The sequence below is a fragment of the Macrobrachium nipponense genome, chromosome 25 (genome assembly GCF_015104395.2).
Source record: "Macrobrachium nipponense isolate FS-2020 chromosome 25, ASM1510439v2, whole genome shotgun sequence".
In the NCBI taxonomy this organism is placed as follows: domain Eukaryota; kingdom Metazoa; phylum Arthropoda; class Malacostraca; order Decapoda; family Palaemonidae; genus Macrobrachium; species Macrobrachium nipponense.
Genome location: NC_087214.1, coordinates 72,690,221 through 72,708,154, shown reverse-complemented (window position 1 = coordinate 72,708,154; position 17,934 = coordinate 72,690,221). Strand labels below are relative to the sequence as shown.

The window sequence follows — 17,934 nt, the reverse complement described above, 5'->3', positions numbered from 1 at the left end:
GTATTCTGTCATTATATTGTGGAAGGAATAATGCAGGCATTATATATATATATATATATATATATATATATATATATATATATATATATATATATATATATATATATAGAGAGAGAGAGAGAGAGAGAGAGAGAGAGAGAGAGAGATTTTCAGAAACGTGGGTAGGCTAGAGCCTACAATATTCTATCATTATACTGTAGATTAAGGATATAAGTTTTCAGCATTTGGGGAGAGAGAGAGAGAGAGAGAGAGAGAGAGAGAGAGAGAGAGAGAGAGAGAGAGAGAGAGAGAGAGAGACCAAAACAATAATGTTTATTTTCATATCCATAATCATAATGTAATACCAGTAGTCAGTATAATTATCAAGGAAGTTAATTTTTTAATAAGAAATAACTAACACCTTTTTAACTGAACTCACAGTTATCTCACGAAAGACGTTACTTCCCTCGTTCGATCAGCAAAGGCGAGGGAGATAAGACATTAAAATTCAGACGGAGATCGATTCTCATTTTCTGTGATCAACCTCAGGTGGGATTTTCTTCTTCGGATTACGTCTGAGGAATTGGAAAGGATAACAAATGAATGGGCCAATAATCTATTAACTCGGAGAGAGAGAGAGAGAGAGAGAGAGAGAGAGAGAGAGAGAGAGAGAGAGAGAGAGAGAGAGAGAGAGATGTATTTTCACTCAAAAATCAGGTCTCTTGTCACGTAGCTTAGAAATCAGCAGAGAAAGTATTTAGAATTTTATTCTTACTTAAAATTGTGCATTGCCAAAATGTACTACAAAGGTCTTTGCCATTCCCACCAAATAAAAATAATTGACCCCCAAAATAATCGGCCACCCAATAAAACTGTCCCCTTTCAAAAATTGGCCCCCCAAAAAAATTATTTACCCCAAAATATTATACTCCCAAAAAATTTAGGCGCCCCCTAAAAAATTTTACCTAAAAAAATTGGCGTCCCCAAAAAATTGCCCTTAAAAAAAAAAAAAAACTTTTACCAACCCCCCTCCCCCCTCCACCCCAAATAAAATGGCCTCCCAAAAATATTAGCCTCCAAAACTTGGCACATCTAAAAAAAAAAAAATAGCCCTTCAAAAAAACTGGCCACCAAATAATTGTCCACCCCTTCCGCCCCAAAAAGTGGCTCATTCTAACACAGGTGGCCCACCCAAAAAATTATTTACCCTCCCCAAAAAATCGTCCCCCCCCCACCCCCCAAAGAAAAAATTACAGAATCCAATATTGGATAAAAAAAAACGAAAAATAAGCTTCGTCACTATAACATTTATCGAAAACTCTAAACCCCAATAGACAATTGGGCCCCATATCTCTCTCTCTCTCTCTCTCTCTCTGTCATCAGATTTCAAAATCATATAAATATACATATTTTCCTATGAATGGCTTGTCACGAAAATACTTTCCAATATTTCCCATAGATGGCGTCGGGATAGTATTTCACCCCAATATGAAACCCATTTGGAAATGTGCTCTATCATTTAATTCCTGTTTGAATGGGTTTTTTCTGGGGGGGGGGTGTGGTTGGCAGAGGGAGGGGGTGATTTCCCATATATTTTTACAAACTGGTTTGTGGATTTGATAGGCTATAGATCTCATTACTACTGGCTGGTATTTGAAATATTAGGAGGAATTATATATATATATATATATATATATATATATATATATATACATATATATATATATATATATATATATATATATATATATATATATATATATATATATATATATATATATATATATATATATATATATATATATATATATATATATATATATATATATATATATATATATATATATATTATTTATATATACTTATATATATTGGTGTTAGGTTTTAAGATATTAAGGTTAAGTCCAAATTGTCAGGATTTTTTTTTTAATGTTGATTTCTTTCAGTCTAACGTGAATAAATATGATATTGACTTTGAGTAAGACAGAAGACAGAGAGAGAGAGAGAGAGAGAGAGAGAGAGAGAGAGAGAGAGAGAAATTCTAATGAATTTCAGAATAACGAGGTGAATTATAACAACTTTAATTCAAAAGAGAGAGATAGAGAGAGAATGAAAGAATAATAAATATAACAACAACAGCAAGACAGGCACAGAAACAATGAGAAAGAGAGAGAGAGAGAGAGAGAGAGAGAGAGAGAGAGAGAGAGAGAGAGAGAGAGAGAGAGAGAGAGAGAGAGAGAGAGAGAGAGAGAGAGAGAGAGAACACAAAAAAAATAACATACAAGGCCCCAATCGTCGACATCTTGACTTCGAGAACGAACGTGAGGTCCCCACCAAAACATCACGTCGCTTCGATGAAGGACTCGAGACGACTTAGTATTCTCTCTCCCCTTCGCCCTTCACTCCCTTTGCCCTTCACTCCCTTTGCCTTCACTCCCTTTGCCCTTCACTCCCTTTGCCTTCACGACTCCTGGTCCGTGAGGGTTCGTGGGATTCAAAGAGCACCTTCACTCAACAATCAGGGGGCTGAAGGATTCCTGGAAAATAGTTAGAATTGTTTAAAGTTGTTAAGTTTCTCCTTTTGTTGATAATTTGTGTTTTGTATCCGACATTCAGGAGGTGTTGATAAGTACCAGCGTCCTTCAGGGTGTAGAAAAGGGTGTAGGGCTCTCTGCCTCACTCTGTGTGTAACCCACAACAGTCGACTTGTTACCATGGATGTTATTTACTGCTTAGGTCGATGTATATAATTGATATATATACCGAACTGTTGACATCAGGTAGAAAGATCCACCAGAGAGAGAGAGAGAGAGAGAGAGAGAGAGAGAGAGAAAACTAACTCAGATCGCAGGAGATACATTCTCCGTCGGGAGGAGACGCCATACAATGCCACACGAGGCATCCTTCTTGTCCTCTCCTACAGGAGGAGATTGAGAGATTCCTTTGTCCTCGATAAACTTCGTTACTGACGGCGACAACAAAGCGACAAAGAAGTGGCGATCTCGTGTGCAGTGTGTCTGTGTGTTTGTGTGTGAGTGTGTGTGTGTGTGTGAGTGATTGCAGCAGAGTATATATATACAGACGTTTTGTTCGTCAGGAGCTTTCTCGTCGGTCTGTGTGTATGTGTGTGTGATACTCTCTCTCTCTCTCTCTCTCTCTCTCCTCTCTCTCTCCCTCACTATCTCTCTCTCTTTCTCTTTTAGTCCTCTCTTTAAGGGCATTCTCTCTCTCTCTCTCTCTCTTTCGATCAGCGAGCTTCTAGATTTTATGTTCCCTCATCCATTCTCTCGCTTTATGAAGCATTTTCTCTTTAAAGTTCTTTTTGAAAGAATAAAAATAATACAAAACCACTCGAAAAGTGAACCCTGGCGTTCGGTTACCGTAGAGTTGTATTTCCCATATGAGGTTACGAATGGATTTATGCCGGTTTTCGGTTTCATTATTTGTAAATTGCTGCAGCGAGATTATATATATATATATATATATATATATATATATATATATATATACATATATAAGTATATATATATATATATATATATATATATATATATAGCTTGATGATAAATAACAGTGCCAAGACCAGGAAGAACATTCTTTATTAAACGAGCTTTCGAGGTTTAAAACCTCATCTTCAGGCTGAAAAAATGACAAGGATGAGAAATCACTAAAAAATTACATTAAAATGAATTGTCTTATTAAAAGCTTCAGTAAGAATATAAAATAAAACGAACATCACATACAAACTAAATATTAAAAATTACGAAAAAACTAAAACAAAACGCAAAACATACAAAAACAGAAATAAAAATAAAAATAATATGAAAGGTAAACAAACTACACTCAAAAATAAAATGGCTAACGACCCACTTTGTGTACCTACTATGAAACTATATGATAGCTAGTTGAATACCGGACGAGTTGTTCAATTCCGGTTTCATTTTCTTAATAAACAGCGACTCTGAAATTAAAAGGTCCAGTCTATTTGAGCAAAAGACAGTACTCTAAATCTAGGTGAGTGAAAGGATGGCCCTGTGCTAAACTGTGTTCCCTTATGGCAGAAAAAGGTGGTTTAGAAAGAGGAAACCTAGTTCTAACGGAAAGACCTCTGTGTTCCAAAATTCTGTGTCTAAGCCAGCGGGAACTGGATCCCACGTATCGCAGACCACACTGTGAACAGGTAAACAAGTAAACGACACTCGAATTAAGGTCCACAGGAAGAGCAGGCTTCTCCCTCAAAAGTGATCCTACAGTAAAAGGGTTAGTAAAAACAAATCTGAAACTAACTTGAGGAAAACTATGCTTAAGTATTTCTGGTAACTTTTTTCGTGCCAAGTAGCTACTATGACCAAGGAAAGGCAGTTTAATATACTTTACATCTTTACTAGCAGTACTGTACACAGGTCTGGGACAAAATTTCTCATCTAGAAAATTTTTCAGAACTTTGTAAAAAGACAAATACGGATAAGAATTTTCGGAAAAATAATTCTGGAGGAAGACCATGTCTTGATGAAATAAATTAAAAATCACAAACAGACATTGTAAGCTCTATTTATCATAGTACGTATTGAATTAATTTTAAACAAACTTTGGTGAAAAACTAAGATAATTCAATCCCAAGCCAGTAAAAGTACTTTTCCTATAAACGGAAGTCTCAAATTTACCTCTATTTCTGTGTACCTGAACATCTAAAAATGACAACATATTATCCTGTTCTGTCTCACAAGTAAAAGAAATATTAGGATGACGAGAGTTAAAATATTCAAAAAATAAATCCACGTGTGAACGTTCCTTAAACACAAGGAAAGTGTCATCCACGTACCTACGGTAATACAACGGTTTGAAAGCAACAGGGCATTCAGGCATCCAAATCTTTTCACAATAACCCATGAAACAATCTGCATATACAGGTCCAAGGGAATTTCCCATAGCAACTCCATCTATTTGATTATATAATTTACCATCAAAAGTAAAAATGCCATCAGTTGTAGCCAATTGTAATAATTTTCGCAAATCTACTTTACTAAGTCCAAAAGTTGTTACGTGGTTTTCACATATATTATTAAGAATAATGTCAGTTGTTTCTTTTAATGGGATATTTGTGAAAAGAGAGGTTACATCAAACTAGCCATTACAACATCTTGGTTAAAATCGAAAGAACACAATTCTTTTGACAAACTTGGAAGAATTTGGGACATTAAACTCACTAAAAGTTAGAGGTTTTAAAAACTGGAACCAGAAACTTTGACAAGTAATAACTAAAGGTGCCAATTGAGGATATAATGGGTCTTAATGGGTTTCCTATTTTATGAACCTTAGGTAGGCCATACATGTAACCGGGCTTTGACCCTGAAGCAAATAAATTATTATAGGTAACTTCCCCAATCTTATTTCTCAAACTTCTTAACATCCTATTTAATTTGTCTTCTAATTTCAAAATGTGACTCGCAATATCTACATTTAACATCCTAAATTTTGTATTGTCAGAGAGTATTTCATTCATTTTATCTAAATAATCAGACCTATTCATTAATACAACACCTACCTTTATCTGGCTTTTGTAATAACTATACTATCATCGTCTTAAGATTATGTAAAATATTGATTCTGTCTTTATTTAACTGATTGTCACCCTCCTTGCTACGATTAAAATTTTGAAAGGTTTCATTCGCAATTACAGAAATTTTGTTAAAAATAGAAGTAAGGGTTTCACTACCACAAATGTCACAGTTTCTTAAAGTTGAACACAGTTTTTCAAAACTTAAAAAGTACTTAAAGAAATTGAATTTCAAGGGAGTCAAAGCAAACCCAAGACCAAGAGAAAGAACATCCTTTTCCTCTTTTGTTAAATTTCTGTTAGAAAGATTAAAAATTACTTTACTACTATCTATTTTCTTACTAACGTCCACACCTAGATTTCTCAACTTTCTGCTGTGTGTAAGCCTAACATCTGTCAATTTCTTATCAACATTTGAATCCAAAATAGAAGACAGGCAATTGTAGTCCAGAAAAGAAAGATTATTCCTTAAATCCCTATTTAATGAAGACACTTCCGTAAAAATTACCTCTTGCTTACGTTTTTGCGCTTTAACCTCAAAGTCTAATAATTTAAACTGCCATGAGAGATATGTACTCGTGTTACGAAAATCTCTGGAATAAACCTTAAATTTAATGAAATTGGGGAATGAACACGGAAATCCTTGCAAGTGTTCAGAAAATCGTATGTCCTCCTCAATCTTCTTGGATCTATAGCGTACCTTCTCAGTCCGTCTAAACAACTGTAGCGTTGAGCGGCCATAACGTCTCAAAATAGTCTCAGTAATTGGGCGGCTACTTGGAAATCTTAGCTTGATGATAAATAACAGTGCCAAGACCAGGGAAGAATATTCTATATATATATATATATATATATATATATATATATATATATATATATATATATATATATATATATATATTCAAATGCCCCTTCATCCAGAGGTTAATCTGGTATCACATTTTCTATTCAGCTCGCGCAACGAATTATACATTCTATCTGCGTAAACCGAAATATACCTACACTCCAACACAATATATTCAACTGCAATGAAATTCATAAAAACTCTGAATGACGTGAGGTCCATTCTGTTCCTGAAATGAAACAAGAAAAATTTTAAATTTAACCCAATTTCTTGCTCCAATAACCGCCCCAAAAAATCGCCAAAAATCAACAGGACAGGACATGACGTCTAAAACATACAGACACTAAATTCAGTTACCTGTAAGGTAAACGTTTTGGAACGTTCTTCCTGCGCGCATGCGCGTGAGAGCACACAGCAGAGAGAGAGAGAGAGAGAGAGAGAGAGAGAGAGAGAGAGAGAGAGAGAGAGATGGGCTAAAGAACTATTATTCCAGGTGGAAAGACCAACACATAGGGAAATGGTAATAAAACACACGAACAATTTTTTGGTCTATTTTTTTTAGAAGTGTTTCGTTTTTAGTTCTTGCTTCAACATAGCTTGAAAGCGCTTGATAGCTTCGCTTGCTTGTGGTTTTGGGTCATATGGCAATGTGGCGGGATCACAAGCTAGAAAAAAAGCGGGCAAAACCCTCCCCACATTAACCTAATCACTCCACCCTCTTGAACACTTTCCTCTTAACACTTTCCTCTTAACACTTTCCTCTTAACACTACAGAATACAAGCAGGACAATTGACCGACAACTACACAAAACGTAAAACAAAAAAACTCTCAAAACACATTTACTTACTAATCAATCCAGTTACTCCGGGCTATGCTGTGCTGGTTAAGGTCACTGGGACACCAACAACAACAACAACACCAACAACAACAACAACAACCAAGAACCACGACACCACAACCCAACACAATAACACCAAGGACTACAACCCAACAGCTCAACAGCACAACAACCAAGGACAACAACAACACAACAACAATCAAGGAACACAACCACAACTCAACAACACAGCAACCAACCAAGGAACATAACCACAACCTAACAACACAACAACCAACCGAGGAACACAGCCTCACATATAACAACGAAAGACCACTGCACAAACAACACAAAAAATCACAACAGCACAGGCACAACAACTCTAAGCAAAAACACTAACTTAACAACACCAAATAAAACACAAAACTCAATCAACTTCCAATGCCTTCAATAGACTCTCCTCCAACACACACACACACACACACACACACAGAGAGAGAGAGAGAGAGAGAGAGAGAGAGAGAGAGACTCCAAAACACTAAAACCTTGCAAAATTTAAAAGGGTATCTTTCATCAAAATATTGACAAAAGCTCTCTCTCTCTCTCTCTCTCTCTCTCTCTCTCTCTCTCTCTCTCTCTCTCTCTCTCTCTCCAATTATGTTCTCCTTAAATATCTTTTACCCATAATATTAAATAATCGTCACCTTTTGAAGCCTAGACATCTCTCTCTCTCTCTCTCTCTCTCTCTCTCTCTCTCTCTCTCTCTCTCCTTATCACCCATAACACCCTACATTTCATAAATCCTCATATTAAAAAAATAATCTTCAATTCAATACTTTAAAATGAAAAAAAAAAATTCTCTCCAATTCTAACCACTCCAATTCCACCTGGTAAGGAGTGACTTCTCTTAATTAGAGGTGGGCCAAGTTTGCAACAACCACCCCCCTCCCCCAACCCATCCCACCCCTACCCCCACCCCCTCACCTTCCCCCTTCGCCCCAAAACCAAGAGTTGGCCAATTTCTCTCTCTTTCTCAGCCAAAAGTTCGTTCCAGGAAACGGGTTTTGAATGGAAACAAAAGGTCCATTGTCTGATAAGTTGCAAATGGAAATTGCAGGCTAGGAATTGTGTTGATTCTTAAACTAGATGGGCGAGTTTTCAGTTTGGGGGGAATTCGAAGTTTGCTTTTTTTTTGAGGGGGGGGGGGGGGTGTTGTGTGTGGGTGGGTGGGTGGGTGTTTCATTGTATCTTGAGGATGGCTTGTTTGGTGATTGGTTTTAGATGATATGTATGAATATATATGTGTACGTAATACGTATATCCTTACATACATACATACTATAATATATATATATATATATATATATATATATATATATATATATATATATATATATATATATGTAAGGCCTAGGGTTTTTGATTAATAATATATTGTCCATGTGTTCTCTGTGACCTATGGAATGTGGAGAACAGTGTAGAGGTGACGACCTGAGAGTAGCTGACAATGAGATTCTAGGGGTGGCGTGAGATAAAATTGATTAGTTCGACAAGTCAATGCACGACAGTTTTATGAACTCTTCTCAAAGTGCCTTTGTGAAACTGGATGCAGCTAGAACTGTGAGGCGCTATCGAACTGTGTGTTCGTATGTGCGTGTGTGCCTCTTCCCTTTAATAGGTTCATACCCAAGCCTATGGGAGGATTTTGACAAGAGGGCTTCAAGTCACAGGCAAGATGCCGTGGCATTCACCGGGAGTTTGTTATTAACAGTGTTTAAGTGTCCGGTTGTTTGGGTAAGTGTTGAAGTGCTTTAGCCAAAGAGTGGCTTATTATCTGTTTGACATTTTTGTGATGATATCCAATATTTAAACCTCTGTCTGTCAATCTTGTGTGTGTACTTACCGGGATGTGTTCTGTATCTTTGAAACAGACGGATCTGGAATGCCGGGGGACAAAGAATTCCCAGAGGGGTGTAGACTTTTTGGTGACTAGACATTGTATTGTTTTTTGAGTTAGTCTGTAAGACTGGATTACTTGATTGATTGATTTAATTATTAGTTGTTAATAAACGTTAATGTTATGATGCAACTCTCTCATTTTCATTACCTGTTAGAATGGAGAGAAAGAGCTAGAGAGAGAGAGAGATTCCTTGGAGAGAGAGAGAGAGAGGGATTGCCGAGAGAGAGAGAGAGAGAGAGAGGCTGTGTGTGTGATGTTGTGTGTGGTTTGCCTCCCATTTCGTGTCACGCTTACCTTATGAATAATGGGGGAAGAATCCCCCCATTTACAGTGGTGGCAGGCGGTTAAGAGGGGGTATAAAAGTTTTCTTTCTTTTCTATGCCTAGGAACGCCAATGTAGAGATGGGTGGCCAGGTAGAAAATAAAAGGGGTTATGGCTTAGCGATAGTTTTCGAATGACAAAGCCTTTGTGGGACTGTGGAAAATTGTTAAATTGTTGGATCTCAGTTGCTAAGTGAAAAGGGGTAGAGAAAATATCCGTCCGTGGGATGGGGGGATGAGGAAAGAAATTTCTATTAGGGTCATCTAATTGCTCGTACCGAGATTCTTCAGGGCGGGAGTCGTGAGAGCAACTCAGTTTGGTTTGTAAGTGACAGTTGCTAGGTGCCATCTCGCCGATCGCGTTTGTATTGTGCCGACGAGATTTACGTGTTTTACGAGAATTTCGAGTTAATTTGGTTCCCATTATGGAGTGGTGAGTGTTAAAACTATTGTTTTGAAGGAGTGGGTTTTGTTTAAATATTTCAGTGAAATGGGATTGGTTCAAGAGGTCAACAATTTTTCTTGTCTTTGCCCCATAGTGACGTGTTTTCTTTATTTGCACGTGTTTATAATAGACGTATGCATTCGTCTTTGTTTAAAACATAGGAGTGTATTTTTCTATGCATGTGAACTGTGCTTAGATAAGCATACTTGGCTCAGAGACACAGCGGCCACAATTTTACGGGCTCAGCACATTTCTGCAGAGAGGCGCGTTGCATTGCGAGGGTACTGGCATCCCTCGGGGGGATAGTTGCATGGAGGGTACCACTGGCCTCCCTCGAGAGATAATGCAGGGGAGGGCACTAGTGTATACCTTGGGAAGGGGTCCTCAGACACTGTTCAAGGGGAGATGGGGGTACTACTGGTCTACCTCGGGGGAGTGTCAATGCTCAGGGGGGAGAAACCTTTTTTTTTCTCATTGGGGGTGAACTCCCCCTTTTTCTTTTTTTTCTTTGTGTTGGGGTATGGGTTTGCCCTTGACCGTGGATGCTAAGATATCAGCTGATTGATTAGTTGATGAAGTGAAACGCCTGTAGAGTCTTTTTTTTTAGTAAAGAGATTTTTTTTTTCTCTCTTGGAGGAAGAGAAAAGGAAATAAAAAGAGAATTGAAATGCATTGTATGGGAGTATGTTTTACTTGTGCCTTGAAAGACACAAATATAAGGGGGATACACAGATTATTATTGTTATTTTTTTTATTGTGTTGGAGAAATTACTTTGAAATGCCGATGATTGGTGTTGTATCTGTGTTGTGTGGCAATGGTGTTATGTCATGGTGTATGCTGGAGAAATTGTATGTCATAGGATTCAGCAATACTGTTGTAAGCTATTTTGAATTTCACCCTTACTTGAGATCTTTGCAAGAGAATTATTGCTATGGAGAGTTATTATTATTGTTATTATTAATAATTATTATACTTGAGATGTGTCACGGGAGGTTTGCTTAAGTATAATTATCATTATGGGAGACATAATTTACGAGAGATTTTGAGATATTTCATGGGAGATTATTCGATAATTATTACAGATAATTATTCAAGGAGAATTATTACTATGAGTTAATGGGAGAAGTTTTGTGTTAATTATTTGTTAAGTTTTTGTAACTTTGGAGAATATTTTCAGTGATTGACGGGGATGAGTTTTGCTGAATCTTGATGATCTGACTGAATCTTGGTGAATTGTGTTGAATCTTGCTGAACTTTTGCTGAATTTTTGGAGAATGGACAAGCATTGACATTGGTGATATTTTTTTTTTGTACTGATACTGATGATTTTGATGATAGCAATTTTTTTTGGTGATTTTGTGATAATGATATTTCTGATACTGATTTTTTTTATACTAATACGTGGGTGCCGTAATGCTATCAAGGGAGGTGAGATCTTTTTTGAATTTTGGGAGGAACTAACAACTCATTATTTTTTTTTCCTCTTTTTTTTATGAGTTCAGCAGATAATTGCTTGATATCTAGTGAGTTACGGGAGATAGTGAACAAGGCCGTTGATTTTTCTTTTCTCCTTTTTTGGAAGTTAGCCATTGCTGACACAAGTTTTTTTTTTACCAAGGGTGAATTTGAGTTTATTTTTCTCTCCAGTTAGTGTGAATATTATCTCAGTTCATGACTTGAAGTCATTGTTCGGGAACGTGTTCGTGTTTTAGCTATTTGATGCTATAAGAGAAATGTGTGGGAGAATTTTTTTGCACGTTTTGAATGCATACGTAATGGCACTACATTTTTTCTCTGGATATTTGTGTTCCAGAAATTGTGAGTTTTCTTGCACAATACCCTTGTTGTATTTATGACAACTTTGTGAGAGATAGGAAACTTGGTTAAGTTTCCTATTGGCCTATGTCGTAGTGCATATGGAGAAGTCTTGGCTAAGACACTGTGAATTTGGAGTTCTGTTATAATGAGTTGTGGCACATTGGTGATTTTTTCTAGAATTTTCTAGACAGTTTTATTTCCGAGTTTTTGCCCTTTTTTTTTTTAGCAGTTATGCTAAATGGAGAGAGTTTTTATAGTTTTTGAGATATAATTGAGATATATTTGGAGAGATAATTGGAGGTATATATTATTTTGGAGTTATATTTTGAGATATAATATATGGGATATATATTTTTTTGGCCATTTTTGATATTTGCCAATAATGTGATGAGAGCTATGTTTAGTTCAATTATTTTGCAGCCATCTTTGTTGCAAATGGAGACACATATTTTGGAGATTATGGGGCAATATTGTGAATGTGTGAGTTAGTTGCCTTGAGTGCACATTTTTTGGAGATATATTTTTTGGAGCCTTGTTTTGTTCCACATGGAGTTATTGGGGAAACAGGTAAATATTTTGTATTTGCCGAAATAGAGGTGATTATTCTCTATTCCTGGAGTGGTGTCTTTTTTTTACTGACATGTGGCTATTAGAGAAATAAGAGAGAATAATATGGGGTTGGTTTTTAACCAAATGGAGGAAATATTTTTATAATAACCAAGAGTGGTGTTTTGATTACTTAATATGGTGCTCATAATGGAGTTGGAATTATCTTTGGCGGTGACCCCCTTTTTTTTGTTTGGTTGGTTATGGAAGTTTTTTTTCGGGAGACAAAGAAGAAAAGATTTCTAGTGGTTCTCTTTTTGGTTTCGTGACTATTTAAAGGCGCATTGGCATTACTGCATTAATAGGTCATTTGGAGATAGTGTGCATTTTTTTATGTTCGACAAGTTGTTGTTATTTTTTGAAGTCATTTGGTTGAGAAGAATCAAGTCTTCGAGACAAATTTTTTGAACACATTGAGTCCATATCCTGGATGTTTAATTCTGTGAAATGTGTCAGTTAGACTTTTTTTTTTTCTAGAAAGATCATGAGTTTCCAAACTTATGTGTCTGACTAGACAATTTTTTGTCTGTTTTTTGGTTTGAGCATACGTCCGCCATGCCGATTTTTCTGCTAACAAAAGCGACCGTGATGAGCCGTTGTGCTGGTTTCTTTTTTTTCTTCTGGTGATGATAAAGATTCAAAGAATTTTTTCGCAATCATCTGGAAATGTTGAACCAATTGCATTTCACGAAAGCGCATGTGTGAGAGTGTGCTTTTCTGGCAAATCCATAAACTTTACATGGAGCATTTCTTGGGAAAAAACGCGGGAGTTATGCATATTAATACATGTAATTTATGTATTTTGTGATTGGGGTAAATGTTTCTTGTGAATTATCCTTTTTTTTTTTCAATTATTTTTCTTCCTTTTCCTTGAGAGATATAATTTGGGGATTGAGCTTAAGTAGCATTTCTTTTTTGGAACGGGAAGATTTGATTTTACCCGGGTAGATGTAAATCTTTCGGGGTGTGCTTTGCTTACGTTAAATGGGAGTTTGACATTAAGTCTCATTGTAATTAATTAATTGATTGCAGTAAAGGGGTTTTGCTGTTTAAAGTTGGAGACTTTTTACTGATTTTGTGGGTTGTTTCAAATGTCCAGAGCTTGAGAGAAACATTTTTTGGGGTCTGGGTGTTATTACTTTGATTTCTTTTTTTTTCCTTGGGGCTACATTGCGATTTTTTATTTTTTATTTTTTTTCTTGTGGAGCCACATTCGCGTTTGAAATTGTGAGGTGCAGAATTCCGTGGGAGTTGCTGTGATTTCTGAGTTGTGGTGTTGTTGCTGATTGTGGTTTTGGGAGGGGAATTTGGGAGAATTGGTTGGAGAACTTGATGTTCTTTGTTGATGAGTTGTGATTAATGACTTATGAATTTTAGTAGTCGTATTGAAGGGAGTTAATTGGGAGACGTTCAGTTAGTTCGTTTCTGACTTTTTGCAGATCATTGTTTGGATAGAAAGTAGTATGTCTGGGTTAATTTTTCTTAGGTTGACCAAGACTTGACTGACATACTAACACCAAAAGTCCGTTTCCCCGACGCCAGCAAGACGTCCACCAGCCGTGGGCAGGAGGAGGTTGCTGCCATGTTTGCCCAGGAGGTGCTTACAAAGGAATTTCCCACGTGGGTGATCGCCTGAGAATTATCTACAGCGTGTTTTTTGGGATCTACCAAGAAAGCCGTGGAGAAGTCGTTTCTACGATGAGGGAGGCATTCCGTCTTCATTACAGTTGCTACAGTCTCTTACCAGAGCCGCTACTTGCAGACAAAGCGAAAGGAGGGATTATTCAAGAATCCTAATGCCAGAAAATATGAGAGAAAAAGAAATTGCCGTCCTTGTGTTATTGGGAGATAAAGCGTGATAAGACTTTATTTTATAATAAGCCAGAAGACGTTGCAGTTATTTCGTATATTTTATTTTTAAGGCCAGCCCCAAGTGCTTTTGTTTTTGTTATAAAGCAAAATTTTTGCTGAGGGCGGGGGCTAGCATATTACGGTGGCCGAGCATCTGTAAGGCCTTAGGGTTTTTGATTAATCAATATATTGTTCCATTGTGTGTTCTCTGTGACCTATGAATGAGCTTGGAAAGAACAGTGTAGAGGTAACGACCTGAGAGTTTAGCTGACAATGAGAATTCTAGGGGCTGGCCGTGAACGAAAAAATAAAAATGAAATAGTTCGAAACAAGTCAATGCAATACAGTTTTATCGAAGCTCTTCTCAAAGTGCCTTTGTGAAACTGGATGCAGCTAGAACTTGTGATGGCGCTATCGAACTGGTGTTGTTTCGGTATTTGTGCCGTGTGTGCCTCTTCCCTTTAATAGGTTCATACCCAAAGCCTATTGGGAGGATTTTGACAAGGAGGGGCGCTTGTCAAGTCACAGGCAAGATGGCCGTGGCATTCACCGGGCGTTTTGTTAGTTAACCAGTGTTTAAAGTGTTTCCGGTTTGTTTGGGTAAGTGTTGAAGTGCTTTAGGCCAAAGAATGGCTTATTATCTGTTTGAAGATTTTGGTGATTGATATCCAATATTTGTAAACCTCTGTTCTGTCAATCTTGTGTGTGTAACGTTACCGGCGGGATTGTGTTTCTGTATCTTTGAAAACAGGACGGATCTTGGAATGCCGGGGAGGACAAGAATTCCCCAAGGGTAGGGGTTGTAGACTTTTTTGGTGACTAGACCATTGTACATGTTTTTTTTGATGTTAGTCTGTAAGAGTGGATTACTTGATTGATTGATATATTTATTAGTTGTTAAGTAAACGTTAATGTTATGATTACAACTCCTCTCATTTTCATTACCTGATTAAAGAATGGAGATAAAGAGCTAGAGAGAGAGAGAGATTCCTTGGTGGATAGGAGAGAAGAGAGGGCGATTGCCGAGAGAGAAGAGAAGAAGAGGAGGAGAGAGCTGTGTGTTGTGATTGTTGTGTGGTTTGCCTCCCGTTTCGGGTCCCACGCTTACCTTATGAATAATTGGGGAAGAATCCCCCCATTTTACCCATTTATATATATATAATATATATAATATTATTATATAATATATATATATATATATATTATATATAACATATATATATATATGTTAAAGAAATGTATGGCAGTTTGGTAACAGGCATGTACTTACCCGAGACCTAACCATAATCGCATCATAAACAATAACGGTTTCAGTTTTGGGTTGGGCACTATTATGAATGGAATTCCCCTTTAGAAAAAAAAAAAAAAAACATAATGCAAACAGATGACAGGAAAACCTAGTTATAATTCTGGCAAAAAATTAAAAAAAATTTAAATATTCCCAAGTATCGGATTACCCAAATTGAAATTCCCAAATTAATTCCCGCTTTTCGAACTTTCATCATATTCAGATTCCGAGATTTTAATAGTTCCCGATTCCAGAATGCGTGTATGGTGTCTCTGTGGGTGATTTAAATTTTTTCTTTTGGGCTTTCTTGGGTAAATGCGATTTTGATTGAGAAGATGTTATAGCATCATTAAAGAAATTGTTGTTGTGATTGTGAACTGGTGTTTTGTATTATAATATATATATATTATATCTATATATATCTAATATAATATATATTATATATATATATAAGATATATATATATAATATTAATATAATATATATATAATAATATATAGATATATCTAATATAATATAAGATATAATAATATATCTATATATAATATATATATGTATATAATATAATATATAATATATATATATATATCTATTATAATATATTATATAATATATTATTATATCTAATATAATATATTATATAATTTAAATTATATATATAAATATAGATTATATAATATTAATATATAGTTAAATATATATGTAATATATATAAATCTAAACATATATGTTAAATAATAGTTAAATATCTCGATATTCTTGTTTCTGCCAATACCAGCTTACATGGGCATGTTCCTCACATTCCTATTTGATTTTAATTCCTCACATTTCTCATTTCCCGAATTGCCTCATTTCCCACATTAATAATTTCCCCATGTTTCAAATCCCTACATTATCCCAATTCCCCTTCATTCGGTAATTCCCCACAAACCTAATCCCCCCACTTTCCCATTGCCCCAATACTCCCATTCAACCAACATTCCTAATTCCCCCCCTAATTCTTCATTCCTACATTCCCCGCATTGAACCCCAAACTCCCATTTCCCCAACATTCTTTAATTATTCCATAATTTCCCAATTCATCTTCCCGTTCTCAATCCCCAAAATTACCTAATTCCCCATATTCCAATCCCCCACATTCCTAAACTCCCCACAATACTAAATCCATCAAATTCCTAATTATTGACACATTTCAAATCCCTCAAAGTCCTAATTGAACCGACATTCAAATCCCATTCAAATTTCTAATTATCCATTTTTTCCAAATCCATCACTGCCTATCCTTATTCTTAACATTTCGAATCCCCATATTCCTAATTTCCCATCATTCCCTAATCCCTACATTCTCAATCATCCAATATTCCTAATTCCTCACATTCCCAATTCCCCAAACAAATTCCTAATTCTGAACATTCTTAATCCCCACATTTCCGAATTCCCCATTTCCAAATCACCCAAATTTCCTTAACTCCCCACATTCCAATTCCTTCCCCTACCATTCCTAATCCCCTACATTCCGAATCCCCTAACATTCCCCTGAATCCCCAAATTCCGAATCCCCCTATATTTCCTAATCCCCCACATTCCAAATCCCACCACACTCCAATCCCACATTGCCTAATTCCCGTCAATTGAAGTTCCTCAATTTCCATTCCCCAATTCCCCCTGGAACATCCCCCCTAAAGCATTGATTAGGCTTAACCTGAGCAGAGCATTCCCTAGATAAGTGATGGATTAATGAGCAGTTTGAATGTCCTTCGGTTAACCCTCATTGAGTTATATTTTAAGTTTAATGAGTTTACTCATGTTCAATGAGGTCAAATTGAGTCGGTTATTTTCCCAAATGGAATTGGGTATTTTGATTGAGTCTTACCTCATCATCTGCCTTGAGTATTTCCATTATGGCTGCAAAGATTTAACAAGACTTATTTTTTGTTATTGATTAATTTATATTTTTATTCTATTCATTATATTTTTATAATATTTCTTTAAAGACTGTTTACAGAGGACTTATTGTTGTTGTTTAATAAACATGATTTTTTTTTATTTTATTTATTATAGTTTTAACAGATTTTCCTTGAAGATAATTTTTTTTTATTGTTGGGAACAGAATGAAAACAGTTGCCGGCTGAGTGGGTGACTTTTGTTTCTTTTCTTATTATATGAGTGTGAATGACATTCCTCCTCTCTCTCTCTCTCGTCGTTCTCTCTCTTCTCTCCTCCGCACCACCTTCTCTCCATCTCTCCCTGTCTCTCTCTTTCTTGTCATAATTGTTACATTTCAAAATGGTTGTATTTTCTTTGCCCTTTCCTTGAATTAATTAACTTCCATCTCTCTGTCTCTCTCTCTCTCTCCACCTTCTCTCTCTCTCTGTCTCTCATTCTCTCTTCCTCTCTCTCTCCTGACTTTGTTGATCGTAGGTAACAGTGCCCATCAGTCCCACCT

At 36.2% G+C, this 17,934-nt stretch overlaps 1 protein-coding gene across 1 annotated transcript in view; it reads left to right on the top strand.

Annotated features, from left to right (window-relative positions):
- Positions 1-7,252: 7,252 nt before the first annotated feature.
- Positions 7,253-17,934, top strand: part of LOC135199105 (protein kinase 4-like) — a 13,621-nt gene continuing 2,939 nt past the window's right edge. The window contains exon 1 of the mRNA XM_064227023.1: positions 7,253-7,569. Coding sequence (XP_064083093.1) covers positions 7,253-7,569 — 317 coding nt within the window. The remainder of the gene's footprint in view (positions 7,570-17,934) is intronic.